This window comes from Ambystoma mexicanum, chromosome 3p, assembly GCF_040938575.1.
Source record: "Ambystoma mexicanum isolate Mex_15411 chromosome 3p, UKY_AmexF1_1, whole genome shotgun sequence".
In the NCBI taxonomy this organism is placed as follows: domain Eukaryota; kingdom Metazoa; phylum Chordata; class Amphibia; order Caudata; family Ambystomatidae; genus Ambystoma; species Ambystoma mexicanum.
Window position 1 is genome coordinate 1,260,453,889 of NC_090925.1, and position 22,917 is coordinate 1,260,476,805.

Consider the following 22,917-nt stretch of genomic DNA (forward strand, 5'->3'; position numbering starts at 1 on the left):
TGAAGCCGTTGGCTTGCTTTCCCCACATTTTCAGCACGGGACAAGGCGGCACACTCAAGCTTAGCAGAGTCTCTGGCTTCTCTAGCACAAGGGTGCAGTTCAAAACTTCAACATCCCTTCTGTGTCAGAGTCTCTTTGAAAGAAGAGGCTTTGAATGGCAGAGTGTCTGATGCAACAAACATAGTTCCTTTCCCTTTAGTATTTCACATATACACAATTTTCTTAGGCGATTTAATATTCACCTCGGATCACACTCCACCGGGCTCAGTTCCGCTTTGACACAAAGCTTGCAATTGATATCCCTCTGCCAGGCTCGGACCAACTTTATCTACTTTATAGACTTTCTTTACTGTATCAACCTCGTGTTCGGTTTCCTAGACTCTTTTAGGATGTCCATACATCTCTGTGGTAAATTGAGATGTCCAAACTCTATGACCTCAGGAGCCATGCTGCTAGGTTCATGGAGTTGGGTAGAGGATGCACCTTCTGACCTTGGTGCTGGGACAAAAGATTGTACCAGCCCGAGAGTTTGATGGGATCGCACAACGAAAGTCTGCGTAGGTGTGGAAACCACGGTTGTCTCGCCCACATAGGAGCAACTAGGACGAGCGTCATCAACTCTCTGTTCATCTTGTTCACCACATTCCTGATGAGAGGAGTTGGTGGAAAAGCGTACGCAAACATCCCCGACCAGTTCATCCACAGGGCGTTCCCCAGGGAGTCTGCTTGGGGAAACCTGGATGCGAATCCTGGGCACTGTGTTTTCGCTTGTGGCGAATAGGTCTATAGTGGGTAAACCCCACTGAGAGAAGAGATCTTCTACGATTTCTCTGTGTAGACACCATTCGTGTTCCTCCGGAAGGGGATCTCTGCTCAAAGCATCCGCTAGAGAATTGAGATCCCCTGGAACATGTTGAGATGACAGAAATATGTTCCGTCTGAGTGCCCATATCCAAATTTTCTGGGCAAGTCTGGACAGATTTGGCGAACGAGTCCCTCCTTGCTTGTTCAGGTAGAACATGGCTGTCGTGCTGTCCGTCCGGATCTGCACCGACAGGTTCAGTAGCTGGGGCTCGAACGCTTGAAGTGCTCTGAAAACTGCCAGAAGCTCTAGCAGGTTAATGTGATTCTTGGCCACTGTGTGAGACCAGAGACCCTGAGCTGTGTGGTGGAGATGGTGAGCTCCCCATCCTGTCAGGCATGCGTCCGTCGTGACTACCGCCTGTATCTCGGGATCGTAAAAGGGCTTCCCCTTGGATAGATTGTCTCTTGTCCACCAGTGGAGGCTTTGTACAAGTGTTGGCGAAACGACCACTAGATCGTCCCACTGACCACTTGCCTGAGACCACAGTTTCGCCAACTATTCTTGCATGGGACGCATGCGCAGGCACACGTGGGGGACCAGGTAAATACATGACGCCATCATGCCCAGCAAACGCATTGCTTTGCGTACTGTTATCTGGCGACCGGTTTGATATTGCGGAATTTGAAGTAGTATATTCCGGATTCTTTCCTCTGAAGGAAAAGCCAACCCCTCTTGAGTATTTAGAACAGCTCCTAGGAACTGCTTGGAGGTGCTGGGCACCAGACTTGATTTTTTCTCGTTTATGGAGAAGCCCAATTCGAAGAGGAGGTCGATAGTTCTTTGAATGTTTGTCCTGCAAATTACTGGGGTCACCCCCGTGATGAGCCAGTCATCCAGATAAGGGTACACTGGGATTGCCTCCCTGCGTAGGTGTGCCGCCGCCACCGCCAGTACCTTGGGGAATACCCTTGGAGCCGAGGCAATCCCGAAGGCCAGTACCTTGAACTGGTAGTGCTGACTGTCCAACTTGAAGCGCAGATATTTTCTGTGCGCTGGGAAAATGGAAATATGAAAATAGGCATCTTTCATATCCATTGTTGCCATGTAATCCCCCTTTTTTAGGAGGGGAATTACCTCTTGGAGAGTAGTCATGCGAAATTTTTGGGGCTTGACATACTTGTTTGCAGGCAGTAAGTCCAATACTGGGCGCATTATCAAATCTTTTTTTGGCACAAGGAAGTAAGTTGAATAAATACCCTTGTTTACCTGGTGTCCCGGGACGAGTTCAATCGCGTCCTTTGCAAGAAGATTTTCGATCTCTTCGAGTAGGATCTTCTGGTGGTCTAAGGAGTGTATTCTTTGTCGTGGAGGGCGGTTTCGGGGACGCTATAGGAGTTCTATGCAGTATCCTGCGGACACTGTGGACAGCACCCATCTGTCTGATGTGATCCCTTCCCAAGCTTGGGTGAAGATGGAAATGCGTCCCCCTACTGGGGATGCATGAGAAGGGACCCTGAACGGAGCGTCACTGTTTTGGTGGAGGCGTGCCCCCTCCTTTATTGGGACTGCCTCTACCCCTACCACGACCTCTTTTGTTACCCCTGCCATAACTCTGGGTAGACTGCTGGTTAGTGTTCCATGTAGTACCCTGGCCTTGGGAATAGTTTGAGCCTCTTTGGGAGTTTTGTCCGCGAGGCTGACGAAAATTGCCATTCCCTCTCTGGTTAGGGGGTTTGTTGGTTAGTTGCCCTAGGGACTGGAGTCTCTCGTACTCGTCCTTGGCATTCTTCAGTGCGTCCTCGACCACCTTTCCAAACAATAGATCTGGCTCCACCAGCTTATCAATGATGCTTGGGTCTCGGCCTTGAAACCAGACTGCCGTAGCCAAGCATGCCTCTTGATGACCGTGCTTTCAGCAATTAATCTGCCGGCGTTATCCGCGGCATCAAAGGATGATTTTAAAATGCAACCTGACACGGCTCTCCCCTCTGCCGAAACTCGTGCCAATTGGCTTTTTAAGGGTTCTGGGGCGGAGTCTAGGAGAGCCGCGACTTCTTCCCACTGGTGGCAGTTTTAACTAGCCAGCCGGGTGGTGGATTTGGCAATCCTTGCCTGGTAGGTGGAAGTGGAGGCTGCTTTCCTGCCCAAGCCATAAATCTTCTTGCTCTCCTTGTCGGGGGGAGCTTCGGACGATGACAAGGGTGTTCCCGCCCTCTAACGGGTGTTTGTAACAACCAGGGAGTCCGGTTTGAGATGTCCCCTTATGTACAGTGGGTCAGAATGGGCTGCCCTGAAAAGCTTTTCAATTCTGGGCTTTACTGCCCTAGTGAGATTGGGGTTAACAAGGGAAGGGTCTATCCTCCTTTGTATTGACTTAAGGATAGGGATGGCCTGAGCAACAGGTCTCTTTTCTCCCACCAATTCCTCTGCAAAGTCCCTCTCTTCCTGAGCACCTTGGGTGTCAATGTGGAAGTGCTGTGCCGCTCTGGACAGGACCTCATTCAGGAGAGGCTGGTTGTCGACAGGGGGAGTCGGTAACCGCGGGCTCTTTCTCTACCGGGGAATCTACCCTGTATGTATCTGGGTCGTCCTCCTCCTCCTCCTCTTGGTCCTCATCATCCCCATAATAGCCTGTGCCAGTTTGTTCTTCGAACATGCCCACATCTGGATCCTCACCAAAGAATGGATCTTCCTGATATTGAGAATAGGGCTGTATATAGAAGGGGTCTGAAGACTGAGTTGGTGCATCAGCCCGGGACTTCTTACTTGGGGGTATTGGATCCTTAAGAGTCTGAGGGAGTTGACCCTTCTGGGATATAAGAGAAAATGTTCTGGGTTTTTGGCGTAGAAATCTGCCAATGATGACATCCTTGACATTACTCTGTCTATGTCATCACTGGACCATTCCCTTGAACTGGGAATAACTCTTTCCTGGAGTGCTTTCCCTGTTTTATCCTGACTAGACCTACTGGTTTGAACAGGGGTCTTAGGGACAACAGACTAAGATTTGTCCTGACTAGACCTTCTGGCCTGAACAGGGGCCTTAGGGACAAGAGACTAAGACTTGTCCATCTGTTTAGGTGGAGAAGAATGTAGTTTAGGAGTGGAAGTAGGCTTGGACTGCTTACTTCGTTGTTTTCCCCCCCTACCCGCAGGTGGAAGAGTGTTTCCCTGATTTTTGGGCCCCATCAGAGCTTTTCGGTGCCTGTCACCGAAATTCGAGGGTAGAGTCCCTGTCTCTAGAGAGTGTAAGGGATTCGGTAGCAGCCTTCGCGCTGCCTGCAGACGCCAACTCCTTGAGTGCGGCCTGGGGGTAGAGGTCGGCGTCGTCCTCCGACGACCGAACCTCAGTCACTAAGGGGAGCGAGGCACTCTTAGCAACAGTGGAGGGTTGCCTGGTGTCATGCGGCGATCTCGAACGCGAACACCCAGAGGACACTGACTCGGTGGACCGTTCTCTTCGTGCCTCTTTCCGAGAACTAGACGTGCGCGTCGAGTCTCGGTTGGACCTTTGTTTGCTGGAAGTGGTGTGGGTAGCGCTCGTGTCGCCGGGGGTCTTCCCCATAGCTGCCCTGCCGGACAACCTTCCAAGGTCGGGGACTTGCGCTTGGCTGTCAATCGACGCCACATTGCCCTAGCCGTCCGAAAGTACGGCGTCGCTGCCATCGCTGAAGGCACCCTCCGTGGCCATGGCCTCTGAAACCGGGCGTGGTGGGCCCAACGCTTTGTCGAACGGTCCTTAAGGATCTTCGGTTTAAACCGACTGCACGCTCTGCAAATCGCCTCGTGGTGGTCCCTCGGCAAGCAGAGGTTACACGTGGCGTGTCTGTCAACCCAAGGATACTTGGGGCACAATTAAAAAGGGGTACCCTCCATACTCACCCAGTGGCAGCGGGCTGGGAGTGTAGGAATATAAGTAATGTAGTAATTTATCAGAGTGTAGGATATGTGCCACCCCCCACTCTCCCTACTTGCAGGGCCGAGTCCAGAGGACTTCCGAGGGCCAAATACGTCGCTGTAGTCCGACGGTTGAATTTCCTCCGATCCGGCGTTGAGTGTCGATGTTCGGAGACTCGACGTATAGGTGGAATAAACGGGGAAATATAGAACAATATTTGCAAAATCTGACTAAGTCAGGGAACTCCGCTCAGTGCTTCCAACCAGCATGGCGGAAAAAAACAATCTGAGGGTCCTAGATGCGTGAGGGATCATGGGTACAGTGAACGTCACACTAGGGATAGTATTACTGGCACACCCTGTGTCGACGCCCATTTTCGAGTTTCAGGAAAAACTGTAATACTCCACAGCTTCCACTAGATGTCAGCCTATGCACAGCATGTGATCTAAGCAGATTCTACAAGCCTCAGAAATACACACACACACACACACACACACACACACACACACAAAAGATATACTTTTATGCACTAGTCACTTTATTCTGCTTAGTGATTTTTCATTAATTGCAATTTTGTCAGTTTATTGAGGAATATGTTGCGTGTGCCTCATATGCTCCCTCCGCGTAGTGAGAAGCACTATTGATTCTGTATGGTGAAACATTGGTACTGTTACTCTGTATGGGGTTTAATCTCATATCTAGCATTTAGGGCAACATGGTGTGTCATTTAAACAGAAGGAAATCCCTTTTTAAGGCGAACAAGATCTGCTTCCCTTTTGGCAATCAGATCAGTTCTGTCACATTAGTATATGCACTAGCATTTTATTAATTGTGTAAACCCAGATAGGGGTATTGTTTAGCATTAATTATGTGATTGCAACAATGTGACATCTTTTATCTATAGTGATATGCATCTGCACTGGCATACGTCAATTACATCATACATGAATACCTCGTATGAATGAGCCCTTTTAGAAATGCACCAACACTTGTGAAATGTAAATGCATTTTTTTCATGTGTCTTATGAGACGTTAGGTTGGGGGGTAAATCTGCCCCTGAAGCTGGTTGGTTGCACTTACTAACATAAGTGCAGGCTTTCACTTGAAAGTTCACCTAAATGTGCGAAAGCGGGCATTGATGGTTTTGGGCAGCAGCTGCACACATTCGTTTTTGGGCGCTTAACTCAATTTGCGGAATGATAGCAGCGCTGTGAAGAATTTTTTCCATCACGGCGCAGCAATATATTTAGCAGGTGCACTGGCGCTTAAACTCGTGGTTAATTATTTTTATATTTGCATAGCGAGAGATAGTGATGGGCTGTTACTTTTAGATGTTCGCCACGCGCATACGAAGCACATTAAGGTGGAAATAGGTGGCTCACATTAGTGGGTAACTTTGCATTTAGACACTGCAAAATGGCGGATTTGCTGCCATTAGAACCATAGAGTTCTAGCTAATCAACAGACAACGTTTTTTTAAGTTGTGCGGGCTGCACAGCTGTGTGGGGCCAATCATCTTCCTTGCAAGGTTATAAACACACGAGGAAACTAATGTTTGGATTTATAACAAGCCTGAGGAAGCTTGGAAGTCGAGCGGAATGCGTTGCGTTTTCCACCCGTTGTGGACGAGTGCTGCATGACACCTGGTCTGCCTAGGTATTGCAATGTATGTTTTTTATGGAATTTTCACTCTTTTGGATAAATAAGTGACATTTTAGAACACAGTTTAAAGTCTTGAGTGCTTGGGCATTTTTTGGTAGGTGCTTCTAGTTGATATCTTCTCTACTGCACCATTACCTATTGCTTAGTATATATTGAGCGTAGCCTGCTCTAGCCCAATAGCACCATTTCATATGAAGCAATTACCAGCGAAACACAGGTTGAATAGTTGGATGCATAGAAATAGACAGAACTCTAATCAACACAAAACAGCTTCCCTCAATCTTATGACAACACAGGACTGGAGTTGATGGTAGTCTGCTGCAAGGATCGGCTTCGGATGTCAGCAGGCTGCTCATCTTTATAGAGGTCTGGTTCGAATGGTGATCTGCCGAACAGTCGCATGAGTCTTTAATCCAGGATTCAATCTGACAGCAAACCCAAGCCCACCAATGGTAAGGATCTGGACCATTCAAAACGCCAGTGGATATCCAATCATGAATAGCCGCTGGTCACTGCATTTACCCAGAAATAGACTTTCAGGCACCAGCGATGTGGATTGGGATTAGACAGTCCCAGGCCCTTCCTCTGGCACATATACATAACGCACCATAGCCGGCAAAAAACACAGTTTTCCTTGGAGAAGGGGTTTGCATATAAGGCATTTCCTGACCTGGAAAAGCAGGAAGGCGGCCAAAGAACAATATGGCCAAAGAACAAGTGAGAAACTTCAAGGCACAGCCATTTTAGGGTGCTAGCTGTGTTTGGTAGCCATTCGCAAAAGTGCACAAATACAAAAACGGTAAGATATCACAGCTGCCACCAGTTTGTCTAAGGCACATTGTAAAAGTAACAAAAAAAGTCATAGAAAAAGAAGGATACTAGGTATCCTAACTGCACTTAAGTGATGTGTGAATTGTAACAAGACAATTCATAGAGACTCAGTACTGACAGTTTTAGTGACTAGCTAGTTTCCCCATAGGAATGAGCAAAACAGACAAGGGAAGTAAAGCAAAGCATGAGGCTTTATCCATCTCCAAAAAGTCGGGACAGGGTTCAAAACAAGCAAAAAGAACGGCTGTCCCATACAAATCTATGTAGAGAAAGGTGCAAAAAGAAAATCTTCACTAACGGAGTTCATGTGCTAATCCTTCCAACGACAATAATAGTTTCACCAGGTCATAACAATTATCACATACCGTAATTCAAGAAGCCTTTACAAAGTCACTAAGTAGGCTCTAACATCTGTCACAGCAGCAAGGTGGCAGACTGTTACTGCACCCAAAAAGAAACATCTGGCCCTTCGGGCCCCACCTATCCTTTGTGTCTCTCATCCAGCTTTCACAGTCCAATGTATTCATCCTGCAGGGATATCCCAGGATATATTTTTCTGTATAGATGATTATGTGTAACCACTAATACTAAATACGTATTCTTCAGTACAGTCAACAATGCAACACTACATTTGAATTCAAATGCAAACATTCTACTTCATTAATCTGTTCAACCGGGCAACACTATATGAAATGTAAAACTAACTCGATGCTACAGACAAGTGGACATGCATTGAACGTATCTTTGACAAATCTTATTATAAAACAACAATTATAATTATAATAATCTGACAAATAAGCATATGTTACCATCATGGGACTGCATGCCATTCAGTGTGCTTATGTTCTGCATGTAAAGTGCAGCAGTACCCTCATCTTTAGACAGTTGCCCTTGAGGCTGGTAGGCCAATTTAAAATTGCCAGTTCCCAATTTAGTAATGCCATCCACACCATATGGCGAAGTGCCACAAACATTTTGGTCCAGCTGTCACAGTCACTGACATAGCAATCCCTCTGCGAGAACACTATGCAGTGCATGGCTAGTATAAGGTCTGTAAACTAGTCATCTCTGCTAGCAATTCAACAGTCACCTAATTATAATTGATAATCACACACTGAAATCAATTGCTCTCATTTTCATGTTTCTTCAGACTACGGTCTGCAAAAGTGCCATTCATCTCTCAGCGTTTCAAGACCATAACAATGGCAGTAGGCAATATACAAATATGAAGACCCACATACAATGATTTTGTTTTATTTCTCTATAAAAATAAAAGTGTGTCCCAAACAGTGTGTCCCAAAAAGTGTGTCCCAAGATCCTGCACACAGGAGTCAATATTCAGAATTTATAAATGGAAGGTTATAATGATGAAAAAACATAGAATGTAACGGCAGACAGTAAACAGCAAGTTAATCAAGGAACACATGTCAAAAGGTTGCCAGACAATGCACGTTGGCCAGAAAGCTCCAGACTCAACCTCGTGCATGCGATGACAAAATGAATAATCAAGGGTCACAGACACTTAAACTGTTGACAATATGTTCTCCACATGATTTAAACCATACGAACGGTCACCGCATGAGATCTGTTAAATGATGCAGCCAAAACGGAGGGAGCTAATGCAATAACTGGTTTGAAAAAGTTAAAGTGGAAGGTGGCAGAAAGTGGCTACAAAGAAATCATTCTTGCAGGTACCTATAAACATACATTCAAGTCCAAACAGGGAGCTTAAAAGCCTGGGACCATATGTCGTTGGTGTAAGATCATCCAGTATGTAATATTTCGAATGTGATTAAATGGACAAAAACCAGACTTAACAACCAAGCTTTATTCCGGCAAGGCACATTTTAACAAAAGCATGTTTGAAACTTACAAGTTGGCCATATTACATGCTCACAAGGAAGCAAGATCCAATAGCAGGACTGCCTGCCATCATCAGATCTCTGTTATTCGTACACATTTACCCTTTAGTCAGATTTTGGGATGTGGGATAAAAATAGAAAACAGCTGCTCAGGAATCTAGGGGAAGTAGGGATTGGATGAGACGTGTGCAGTAGTCACTAAAAATGTCATTAAAATAAATTGCCAATATAAAATCCTTTAAAAAAAACTAAACAAACACTGTGTAAAGCACACAAAGAAAATGTTCCTGATCACTACAAATGACCAACCCTCTAACTGCTGCAGTGGCCTATGGCCTGTTTAATGATGATGGGGGTATGCATTATCCATTCTTCCTTAATTCCTAAAAGTACTAGTAATTCAGCACAACACTTGCACTGCGGCTCTGTAAACAAGTTAAAGTCTAACGGCTGCCAGCACTTGGAAAGGTTGTCTGCTCAATAAGTCGAAAAAGGATAGATCGTCAACCGCTATTTATATATCAAGCAAAGCCATTCTGACGTAGCATATAAGGGTTTGCTTTTAAATATTAAATAAGTGGCAGACCATGCTAGGATGGCAGACTTCCCAGTCCCTTGTGGTCCATTATCTCTAAAAAAATGAAAGGTCAGGGCAAAGGTTAACTGGATACAAAAACTATACTTTTATTAAAAATACATTTCAGTAGGAAGAGTTTCTGGACCATCAATACGATCTTTAACGTTGAAATTCCATTTGGAAGGGGAAAAAGCCATCAATCCTTCATCAGCTTCTATGGAGAGCTGAGCTATACAACTCAGATTGGAGAGTTTTGTAACTAAATGGGACGTACAGAACAGACACTGGTTTGCCAAATCTATAGGATTGAAATGCTGAGGTTAAGATGGTTGGTCCATATTATCCACAGTGAAAAGAAGTGTCAGACCAAAAAGTGTCGAATGGAATGACGGATTCTTCTGGAAAGCATTGACCTGTAGGCCCCTTTTTTTTTATAACATTACACACTTGAAGGACAGTGAACAACACCTGGAGGTCAAGCGAGTTGGAATGTGGTTTGTGTTTTAAAGGAAATAGTAACATTTATCTTATTGATTTATTCCCAATACTTCCAATCTTGGTTAATGGCGAACATCATTGCGCAAGAGAAAACATTTTAATTAACAGATGGCGTTCAATATTGTGCTTAATCGTTCCACAATAAATATGGAACCAGCACCCTCTTTTTATAATCTGTCTGAAACTGACACAGCACTGGTTACCTGGCTACCCTCTGTTTTAGGGCCCATGTCCCCTCACAGCCAGTTGCACACCTGCACTGCCCCCCTGGCAACCCTTGCACTCGGGGACTGTTTCTGTATCTCTACCAGCACTTGACACCAGATGTTCGCACTTACCCTTGCACTTGCCCCCAGCTGGCCGCACTTTTATTTATTGTCTTTATTATTTTACTGTTTATCCTATGCCCGCACTTCTCCCCTTCATCCCTCCCCTGCGCGTTGTCAATGTCACCTGGCCTAGTAAGATCGTGGTCTCTGTCTTCCCTCTGTTCCCCCTCCCTTGCCTCATTGTTCCTTGAAACATTTGTATAGGCGCGTTATAAATGCGTTTTATATCATAGTTTGTGTTTTTAGCTTTTGGGTACAGATATTGCTGTTTCCGGTAATTGCTTCATGCTAGTATGGCCCAATCCATGACACGTCTCATCATTTTATGGATGGTATGATAAGTGACCTACTTTAATGTGCGTGCCTTTGCTTTATCCTGGAAGGCAAACTATGAACGTAAGAGACTTGTGTCTGCGCATACCGCATAACTGGGGTTTAGGTTGGAAGAAACTCACTTTAAGAGATGTCTGCACGTATTTGTTAATGTAATGGATATGCACATTAATCCCGTCCGAGATATTACATTGTGTGGCCAGAAGAAGCCGTCTTTGCACACACTTTTTTATTATAAAATATAGGGCTAGCAGCCCCAAAAAGGTGGCGTTTTTAATAAGCACGGAGCGGGTATTTTCAACACTGTCCTAAAGAACTGGAATAAACAGATGACCCGAAGAATCCCTTAACCTCACGATTAAAGAGAAGAGAATCACATTCTAAATTAAGCACACACCACGTTAATTTTGGAGTGTTGTTTATTAACTCTGATCAGCATTTCTTGCAGAGCGGTGTGGGGAAAATCATAATGTTTCAGTGCACATCCGAGAGCCTAGTCTCTGGAAAGATTTAAGCAAAGTATACATCTAAGAAGTGGTTAAATAGCAACGCCTGCATTACCCATGATCACTAAGATTTACTACAATAACTCATGAAATTATTTTCTTTTGTGACGCCTCTGCCCTCGGGTGATGTTCTTCCCCTGACAGCAGCATGTACTGTACCGAAAGTCAAGTGCAATAACAGTAAGCAAGATAGTCACTGCCATGGTCATTCATGTACCAGGAAGGAAAGATTTCTGTCGGAGAACAGGCATACAGAAAACATTTGACTAGTGTTCAAACACGTACATGTGTTATCTGGCATTATGGGGCTTCTTTTAAGGGTTTAATGATGGTGAAAGGCTAAAATAGGAGAACTACTGAATATACTTCAGCAGTTGGCAAAACCAAGGATGCTTAAGACATGGAGAAGGTGGTTTACAGGCAAAGGACATGAAACACTGCATCAATAAAAGGAGGGGGAAGGCCACATGTGGCACAAACATGTTATGCTTTTAGCCTGGGGAGCACTCTTTTACAAAGATCAACTCCTTACAATGCAATTAGTTTCCATTTGATACAAATGACTGGAGCTCCAAGATACTGCCAACGTGATGTGAGCAATTAAGACTACAGTGCAATGATGCACAATCTTCTAGATCAGATTTCCAAAAGACGACAGCAACAGGAGCAATAAGCCACTCGCCAATGCAATTGTCCAGAAAGCCTTTAAACCCCCACCCTTACAACCGGAGTTGTGTTTCATTTCTAACAAACACTATTAAACGGTGTCCTATCTGTCAATGTGAGCACTGGACGCCACCTTTGCTGAATCACCTACATGGGACTCAAGGATCTTCTTGGGGGGCGAAACAGACTGATTGTGCCCATCTTCATCCTCATCGTGGTCATCATCATCATCTTCGTCCTCATCCTCTTCTTCTTCATCCTCCTCCTCCTCCTCCTCCTCCTCCTCCTCCTCCAAATCTTCGTCATCCTCATCATCACCCTCATCATCGCTGAAAAAAATGCATTAAAAGTATGATTTAAAATGATCCAACATCTGTGCTACACTGTAGGATCTTGCATATGCCTGAACTTTGAATCAAAATATCAGAAGAATAACACTGAGAAGCAGACACCAGCGTCAACAGTTTCAAAATAACTTGTTTGGGGGGAAAAAAAAAAGACATGCACATTTCAACACATGTCCCTAGAACACTCTACTGGCCAATAACTTTGGTCGGATGGTGTAAACCTGTTTTTAGGTTTTGATATTTTCTGATGGCGACTATGGCATACACGAGGCAATGGTAAGGCAGGAGTTGGGCAGGACTAGTCGTACAACTAATTGTAAGACTGCCTGCTTTTACCAACCACCATTTGTAAGTCAATTAGTTAAATAATGGATCTTCTTATCAGGACATACCAATTATCTCGATTTAAGGTGTTAATGTAGAGTCGGATTACAATTTTTTCATGATTCTGACTTGTATAATCAACAGATCTTCTACAATGTCATTTGGTTTCATCTGACTTCCCATTTCCACTGATCAATTTGGCTCCACCTGTACAATCTGTTCCACAGATTTGCGCTCAATTCTTCCACATTATTCATGTTTAACTTTTTCCCTCATTTTCCATTTATTAACAATGCTTTGGTCCTTGTTTTTATTCATTGTAATGTATGATTTTATCATGTCACTAAAATACCAATGAAAAGATATGAAAGAAAGACTATTTGGACCCTACCTCACACAATATTTTCAAATGATTCTATGAGGAATACCACAGGTTTAGGTGTTTCAATAGCACCTTCATTTTTGAGGTAATGCTCCAAAATGTTACTTTCACCCTAATGTGCCTAGTACTCTAAACTACTTTTTGTCCTGTATGCAAAGGGATGCAATAGCACGAATGAATTTAAGGGGCATAAAGATGCAAGTGATTCTCAAAGCATCTCATCGTCAAGCGAGATGAGATGTGTAATGGGGTGTAATGTGAAAATACGCAGAGTTGTCAATCAGTTGAAAGCAACGTAGTGAATCGTTGATGTTCCACATGCAATTCCAAACCATATATAATGATGAAAGATTTGTCACATTTTTGAAACCCCATACATGGGTGAGAAGACAATGCATAACGTATTACGTTTGCTTACTGCAATCTTTCTGCATGAGTGATATGATGTTACTTCCCTAGTAGCCATAAAGTGAAAATTGATCAGTAAACCCCAGGAAACTGCACCCCATAGTAGTACATTATCTCATATGATATTCAGAAGGATATAACCATCGACCCTAAAATTAGGATTTAAGAGTAAATGACCATGAAGTTAATATTTCATTTCGTTGCTATTACATCCTGAACACAATTTCACAATTTATTGGTAGACATTAAGCTGAATTAAAACATGTAAGATTTTAACAGTGTATGCAAACAGCATTCAAGTGAAGAAGTTAGGCAGAACCTGCTGACCAAAAGTTGGATCCCATGGGTATTGAAGGAAAGGTCCAGCAAGTAATAGTTACAAAAGATATGAGGCGTAGCCCAGGTTTCCATCATTCAAATCTTTGCAAATGTCACATCCCTCTGGAAAGCTACAGATACAATCTTGGACCTGGTGTAAAGTACCAGAAAACGCACAGGAATGGAAAACCATACACAATAAAAGTAAAAAACTGGGTTATAGTCAGGTGCGGAAGGCTGGCGGCATAAAAATCTGGGATAGTTTGTGGTTGTGTTTACCTAGCATCCGCAACCCTGAATTGGAGGATACTGTGGTGCACAGTGGTTTTTTGGCAATTTTTGTTGTGTGCGCCCTGCATCTGCTTAACTCAAAGATGGCTGCCCCTCTCTCAGAATCTGGTGGGTCTTCGTTGTGACTGCAGCCTTTACCCTTGTGATTGGGCACAGACTGCCTTTTTGCCCAATCATGGACACCGGGAGGCGGCATCAGCAACTAAGGCCCATGACGGAGCCAAGGAGGCTTCCTGCCTTTATTTCTCCTTGACGCCACTGATAAGCTGTTGCTGCCTTCCAGCTCCACCTGAAAGGTATGCCTGCAGGGCTTTAACGCAGCGCTTTTCCACCTCTTGCTGCATCTCATGAATTGTTGGGTAAGAATTCAAGCACTTTGGTGATTTTTTCAGTTTGGGTGCGACACGGTCCGTTTTATTCCTTGATCCACTCTGATGCATTCACAGCCCGCAGCCGTTTCTCCCTAGCATCCACGCCCCTGAATTGGAGAATACCGTGGTGTACAGTGCTTTTCTGGCAATTTTTGTTGTGTTAGCCCTGAATCTGCTTAATTCCAAGGGGGCTGCCCCTCTTTCACCATCTGGTGGCTCTTCGTTGTGACTGTAGCCTGGCCCCTTGTGAATGGGCACAGACTGAATTTTTGCCCAATCAGGGACCACAGGAAGCGGGAGCCGGCACCAGCAACTAAGGCCCACGATGAAGGCACCTGTCTGCTTCCTGTCCGCTACCAGTACACTGCTTGGGATTTTCTTGCACCCCTGTTCATGAGCTACTATGATGCTTCTACCTCACAACTCAGCAAAACCTGACTACCATGAAATTCATACCTCCTTAACTATGGGTTAGTTCCCTCCTTTTGGACTCAGTCCTACCCTCACTTGACTCCTCTTCCATCTCCACTTGTCTCCTAGGTTTACACTCTTGATTGCATTGCGTTTCACACCCACTGCTAGCATCTGCATCTAACTCTAATTTCATATCTATCTGTGTTTTTGCATTTTGGCTAAAGAAAAATCATATCTAGCTGTGTTGTGCATTTTGGCTAGAAAAAAAAAAATCATATCGTTGTGTTTTTGCATTTTGGTTTAAAATCAAATCTAGTTGGGGCGTTATGTGGGCAGACAAAAATGGCCGGTTAGGTGCCGAGCTCCGCATTTAATAAATGCTTTTAGCAACATCCTGTGGAATGACAACCTCTGAAGACCAGAAGCACAGAATACGAATGAAGAGAAGAACAAGTTACTTACCAACTGGTAACGTTCTTTCGACTGGATGTTCCTCCAACGTATTCCACAACTTTCACATGTAATGTCCACACCTGTGCACTTCAGAAACTTTTTCGGCAGAGGGCATCCTGCGTCGATGGCGTCAGGTCAATGTCCCTCGAAGGCCTCCGTCGAGGTTGACGTCATAGGATGTTATAAATAGGACGCACGGCACCTGCAGCCTCAGTTAAAGTTTTTTCTCTCAGAACGTGTGGCACCAGTCTCATGCCTGCTTGACTGCACTTAACTCTGTGGAAACGGAAGCTGCAATCACATAGGAAATTCTCCTGAGGGGCAGGCTGGGAGGGCGATGTGGAATACGTTGGAGGAACATCCAGTCGAAAGAACGTTACCAGTTGATAAGAAACTTGTTCTTCGAATGGATTGTGTCCTCCAACGTATTCCACATCTTCGACAGACTCCCAAAGCAGTACCAGTAAATGGAGGAGGGAAATGAATTTAGATTAGATTGCGGAATAAAAAACCACCATCCCAAAGGCCATATCCTGACCATGGATTGTATCCAGGGAATAATGTTTTACAAAGGTGTGAATGGAAGCCCATGTAGCAGCATCACAAACATTCCTAATAGGAACACCCCGCTCGAGGGCGGTGGAAGTAGCCACGCCCCTAGTGGAATGAGCTCTAAACCCTTCAGGAGGGTCCTTACCCGCCAATCGTTAACACTCCGTAATGGCAAGGATAATCCACCTAAATAAGGTCTGTTTGGAAACATCCTGGCCCAATCGGTGTCCAGCATATCCTACAAAGAGTTGATCATCCACTCTGACCCTGCACATCGTAGAAATTTAAAAGCTCAGAGCTCTCCTAGGATCCGATCGATGGAGTCGCTCCTCTTGCTTACCAGGATGAGGTGGAGGGTAGAAAGACGGAAGAACCACCTTTTGACTCAAATGGTATTCAGAAACTACCTTAGGTAGAAAGGAGGGACGTACTCGCAGTACAACCCTGTCCTTGTGAAACACAGTAAAGGGTGGCTTAGATGAAAGTGCCTGCAATTCACTCACTGCGAGCGAAAGTAACCGCAACCAAGAACACAGTCTTGAAGGACAGTAATCTCAAAGGACAAGAGTGCAAAGGTTCAAACGGAGCACTCATGAGAACTTTCAAAACCAAATTCAAATCCCAAACCGGCACCTGGAAAGGGGATGGCGGGAATACATTAGTCAGTCCTTTAAGAAACTGAAAAATGAAAAGGAATGTTAAAGTAAGAACATTCTTCAGACGAGCGCTTAAAGATAGAGAGCGCTTCCAGGTATCCTTTAATGGTACCCACTTGAAGGACCCTGTGGGCCAAAGAAAGTAAGAAAGACAAAAACCATAGGAATGGAGCACTGAAAAGGATCAACATTGTGATCTCTGCACCTGTCGCAGAACTTACGCCAACGTTACAGGGATTTTGTTGCAGACCGCCTGGCCGTAAGCAACACCTCCATTACGTCATCCGGGAGGTCCCAATCCTTATACCTCAAGCTTTCAGATACCAAGCGTGAAGGTTGAGAGTCTTGACCTCTGGATGGAGAACCTGACCCCTCCCCCAGCGTGAGCGAGCAGATCCTCTCAGGAGGGAAGACGGCGTGGAGGACAGATGGACATTTCTAGAAGGTCCGGGTACCACGCTCTCCTGGCCCAATCCAGAGCAATGAGGATCATGTAGGAACCAAACCTCCGTAACCTCCCCAACACTTCAGGAATGACTGGAACTGGAGGAAACCACATCTCCTAAGGCTCGTCTTGGAGGAAATTCCCTTGAGCAGAATCTCATGCACTTCTGGGTGACACTGGTGGCAAAGAGATCCACTTGCGGGGTTCGCCAAAGGGGAGAAGGTCTCCTGAAGGACTTCCTGAGCCAACTCCATCTCGTGGAAGATCGTACTCTGCCTGCTCAGAGCATCCGCCGCCGCATTTTCGTCTCCAGACCGATGAACTGCCAAGATCGAAATTTCCTGCCGGATCCCCAGAACCACAGCTGCATTGCCTCTCTGCACAATGGAAGAGACCCTACCCCCCCACCCCCTTTCTATTGATATAATGCATGACCACTGTGTTGTCCGTCATGATCAGGACACTCTTACCCCGTACGTACAGAGGGCAGAAATGCCTTCAGGGCTAGCCTGACAGCCCTCAGCTCTAACATACTGATGTGAAGTCAGGACTCCGATGGAGACCAACGACGGCTGGCGGTCAAGTCGTTGGCATGAGTGCCCCATCCTGTAAGGGAAGCATCTGTCACTACTGTCACCTCCGGTCACGGTTGCCAAAACTGTTCCCCCTTCATCGGGTGCCCATCTTTGGCCCACCACAGAAGATCCTGGGAGACCAAGAGTGGTATCTGAATGGGATCTTGACGCAGAACTGTGACCACTGCATCTTGAGAGCCCACTGCAGGGATCTCATCTGCAGCCGGGCCTCTGGCACCAGAAACATGAAGGAAGCCATGAGGCCGAGCAACCTTAAGAATTCGAAAGCCCGGAGACTCTGGGCATGTTGAAACGTGTCCACCATCTGCACAATATGATGAGCCATCGCCTGTGGAGGGTGCGGCAGGTGACACCGAGATGATCCAACGTCAGCTCGGGAGAGCGCGCCCGCATCAGCCAGTCGTCCAGCTAGGGGTAGATATGAATCTCCCCTCGCCTGAGATACGCTGCCACCACCACCATTAGCTTGGTGAAGACCCTCGGGCGGAGGTCAGTCCGAACGACAGAACCCAAAACTGAAAGTGCGAGTCGCCAGCCGCAAACCTCAGGTACTTCCTGTGCGCGGGATGAATCGGCACACGAAAGTAAGCATCCTTGAGGTCCAGAGACACCAACCAATCCTGAAGTTGAAGGGCATAGAGGACTTGAGAAAAAGTAACCATCTTGAACGTGTCCTTCCTGAGAATTGTTCAATCAACGCAAGTCCATGATGGGTCTCAATCCCCCATCTTTATTTGGGATAATAAAATAAGGGGAATACCATCCCTTGTTCCTCTCCGCTACAGGCACCAGTTCAATAGCACCTTTCTCCAGCAGGCTCAAGATCTCCTGCGCAAGGAGTGGATCTGGAAGCTTCAAAGAGTTTCCCCGGTGGATTGTCGTGAGGTCACAAAGAAGTAGCCGTGGGCAATGGTATCCAGAACCCACGTATATGAAGTAATGGCCTGCCATTCTTCGAGATGCTGAGACAGTCTGCCCCCAACCGGCGAACCATGGGACATGATCTCATGACTGTTTGGAAGCGGCTGCAGCAGTGCCTAAAGGCAAAGAGGCAGCTGCCTGAGCAGCTTTGGCACCACGAGTTCCCCGACCATCACCAGGTACTTTTCGCTGGCCCCTTTGACTGGCGGCCCCTCTTGTTCTACATGTCAGGTACTGTCAGGTTGGAGTGACATATTCTTTACATACAGTATCATATACTCATTTACATTGGGTCAGGGGAGACATATTTAGTATAGAAAGGTTTTAGGAAGTTATTATGGGTTATATTTTTAAACAGCCAATTTTGCCCTTAACCTTCATTGCAGTCTATGGAAAATGCCCCAAGCCAAGATGGAGGTTCTCAGTCTAAATTCTGATTGGCTGGGGATTGTTTATAGGGAGGACAATGAACATTTTAAACTGCCTTTCATCGTCCTTGCCCAGCTGAGAAGTCGTGTGCCTTGTTGCTCCTGCTTAACTTTGTCAAGGGTGACAAGTTTCTAGCAGTTGAGCGGAAGATCTGAAAGTATAACAGGAGTCGTGTTCGGAGTTTGGTGGAGACACAGGACAGGAGTCAGAAACTTCCATTTTTTCTGAGACAAGAAGTTTTTTAAGTCTTATTCACAAGATAAGTGACCTTCCAGTTTTGTTGAACTTTGTAAAAAGGTTATATTTATCTAAAGGATTGAAATCGCAAATCTGTATCTAAAAAGATTGAAGCGCGTACGTTTGTTTTTATCGCTACCTGTCAATTCAAACTAGCGCGTTAGTTTTTTTCCCGTTACTTTGAGCCCGCGCGTGTGTCTTTGCGCGTGAGAGTGAAGCGCGAGCGTGAACCTTGGGCTCGCGTTTACTATTCGTTTACGCGAGGGTTTTTTCTGCGTGATAAAATAAGCATGTGTGTTTTTTCTCGCGATTTGGTTATTTGCGCGTGTGCGTATTTATTCGTGAGTTGGACTTTAGCGCGTGTAATTTTTATCGCGTCTTGGACTTTAGCGCGAGTGCATTTTACCCGCGAATTGAATTGTCATTGCGAGTGCGTATTTCCTGCGATTTGGAGGAAAGCGCGTGTAATTTTTATCGCGTCTTGGACTTTAGCACAAGTGCGTTTTACCCTCGAATTGAATTGTCAGCGTGAGTGCGTATTTCCCACGACTAGGAGGAAAGCGCGTGTAATTTTTTATCGCGTCTTGGACTTTAGCGCGTGTGCGTATTTCCCGCGATTTGGAGAAAAGCGCGTGTGATTTTTTTTTTTCGCGGTTTTGGATTTTAGCGCGTGTGCTGGCTTTCCACGTGAAGATTCCATCGCAAGTTAAATTCGTTCCTGAGAAAAAGACACTCTACAAAGAAAATATTAAAAACAAATACAAGAACTTAAAAGAACTTCCTAAAACTTATTTGAAGACCTTGTTCAAGAAATCTTAGGGTTGCGCAGACTAACTACAAAGTTAAATTACATTCATGGACCTACTGAGAAGGCTGAATGATCTATAAGATTCTGGTCCACAAGTAAGGAAGTCTTGTCTGCTTATCACTTCTCTGGGCATTCTGAAGAGAAGTACCAGGTATGGTTTTTAAACTATTTTGGTAAAGGATTTAGAGTTTAAGGTTAGTATAGTAACCCATGAGTAATGAGGTATATTGCATGTTTATGTTTTAACTACAGGTGAAGAACCAGCGAGTTGATAGCTTCCAGCCTGGTGTTTGTTTCTTTGTCCCTTCCCCCTTTCCCCTGAAAGTGAGGTAAACTGAGCAGTTATATTTATGTCAGCTCAGAGTGCCACATTTTGGGTGGATTGTCGGGGGTTCAGCAGCTTCTGCAGACACCAGGTTCTCAGCATGACACTACCAAAGGAGTAGTAACAAAAGGAACCTCCCCTCCACAGCTGTCCACTAGGACGAAAAGGCAGAGGGTGACGCACCACGGCGCTAAAAGATTTCGCCGCAGCTTTTGAGGTCTGCCACCTCTCAAGGCTCTCATCAGCCTTGCCGCCAAACAAATGTGCGCCATCAAAGGGCATGTTTAGAAGACGGGCCTGCACATCCGGAGCAAACAGACTTCTGAAACCATGCAAATCTGCGTATAACGGTGCTCGCAGCCATGGATTGGCTAACACTGGCGGCCTTATCCAAACCTGACTGAAGGAATTCACACATGGCATCCTTGCCGTCCTGCACGAGAGCAAGGAATCCATCCCTTTCTTCCCTCTTGGGAATATGCTCTGCCGCCAAAGAAACACAATTTCACAGAGTGTGTGAAAACCTTGCCAAGGCACACGTGGAGTTGGCCTATTTGAGGGCCGTGCTCCCAGCAGAAAATACCTTCCGGGCCCAACCGTCGAAGCACTCGTCGTTCGAATCCGGAGGGATGGTAGGGTACACCGCCTGCCTCGAGTTGGCCCTAGCCGCCAGAACCACCAAACTAATGGGAGTGGGGTGAGTAGATAAATGGCCGGGGTCGCTGACAGAAGGGGGGTATTTCTTGGTCAAAGACTTATTAACTACCGGAAGAGAATTCTGGGACTGCCAAGCAGCTGCCAAGCAGTTTTCTGTTTTACTTGTCATTTCTCCCTGGATCCTATCATTTTTTGTGCATCATTGATATAATAAAACATCGTTTTGAATGTGTTCTAGATTTGTTCATCTTGTTGCACTTGTGCCAATAAGCACATACTGCACTACGACAGCATGACAGGTATCATACCTTTACTAAATCATGTGATTTATTCACTATAGCAACCAGTCTAGTAAATGCTGGCAGTTTATAAACTATTTGTTCAACTTTGTTTACACAGGAAAACCTCTTTGTTTGCTTCCAGAAAAAAGTGGAGCATCATCAAGGTCACCAGATTCCTCAACCTCAGACCTTTCTTCCTCTTCATAAATGTCATCCAGAGGGTGTTGAAACCCAGGTCTGGGGACAGAAGAGGGCCTGGAAGCCAAAACCGGCCCCACAGACTTAAACGTTGCCTTCCTTGGAGGATCCACGATATCCAGGTACTCCCAAGGCCACATTTTGAGAAAAAAATCCCCAAAGGCGCCGATAGCGCCTAAGGCTTCGACGTCAAGAGCGCCGAATCAGACGGACACGGCACCAAACGAGTTGACGCTGGCCCCGAGCCCTAGAGACACGTTTCTTTCAACTCTTCGAATCCTTGTCCGTACGGGACCTCGAAGGCTCCTGATGCAAGTCGCGTTGTGGACCAGAGCCCGAAGGCGTGCGAGCCACGGTACGAGACTGATTCTGCCGGCTTCGTCAGAAGGCGCGACCGGACCTGTGTCCTGTGATTGAAATATTGCTAACATGGATTGAGTCGAGGACTTCGTAAGGCACGTAAACCTTCCTCGAGGCACCAACCTCCGAGGACGACGGTGAAGGCGACCGGAGATGGCAATTCCTAGAGTGCCGGGACCGAGATCCCCGGGACTCCTTCCGACACCTAGAGTCGCCCCTCGAGTCATCGGTGGAAACCCCCTTGGACTTGTAAGTCCGGGACTTAACAGGCTTAGAGCCCCTACTTCTGCTCCTGCAAGGCCCTGGCAGTCAGCGACTGTCATTTCGAGCAGTCATCTGTGTCGTGCGACTCGCCCAGGCACCATAAACAAATGCGGTGAGGGTCGGTGAGCAACATTTTCGACTTGCAGTCCCGTCAGGTCTTGAAGCCAGACCGCGGAGTCGGAGGGGTCAAAGAGAGACATCGTAATGATGAACACACGAGGTGCGCAGAGTCTCACAAAGTTAACACGTCTGCGGAAAAAACAAAAAGCTTAGGCTACGGGCACCATGCGTCCTATTTATGACATCCTGTGACGGCGGCCTTTGAGGGGCACTGACCCGACACCATTGCCACCGGATGCCCTCTGCCGAAAAATTCCCCACGGGCACAGCTGTGGACATTACATGGAATACATTGGAGGACCCAATCCATACGAAGTGTGGCCATCAGCGGGGGAGGTTTGATGTTGTTAGGGAGAATTCTCTGTTTAGGCTGAATTTCCTAACCTAGTGAGTCCCCCAGCAGCTTTGCTGGATTTTTGGGGTTTATTTTTTTCTCCTGCCAAGAGTGAGACTCTTTTACCCTCACTCTTGGGCATGATTTGAGTGTGTTTTTTTGAATCTAGATGTGTTTAATGGGCTATGGGGTCTTTTACTCCATAGGGCTTCATGTGTTTTTGTGATGTGTGTTACACAGCACCCTCAGTGCAGTGACACAGGGGTGTCATAGTGACCCCCCAGTATAGACTCCATACCCTGGGACTGACTACTGTCTCCCAGGGCATGTAAAGTCACCATTGACTTTACTAGTCTTAAATTATGAACAGAACCAGTACCAACCATCATATTGTGGACGCACTGGCTGGGGCAATTCAATTGACCCGGGGTCTGTTAGTCGAGGGGGCACGTCTCTGTC

The 22,917-nt window shown here is 45.9% G+C and overlaps 1 protein-coding gene across 1 annotated transcript in view; it reads right to left on the bottom strand.

The window, feature by feature from the left end:
- Positions 1 to 22,917, bottom strand: part of RANGAP1 (Ran GTPase activating protein 1) — a 1,265,070-nt gene that overhangs the window by 584,559 nt on the left and 657,594 nt on the right. The window contains exon 11 of the mRNA XM_069652750.1: positions 12,119 to 12,296. Coding sequence (XP_069508851.1) covers positions 12,119 to 12,296 — 178 coding nt within the window. The remainder of the gene's footprint in view (positions 1 to 12,118; positions 12,297 to 22,917) is intronic.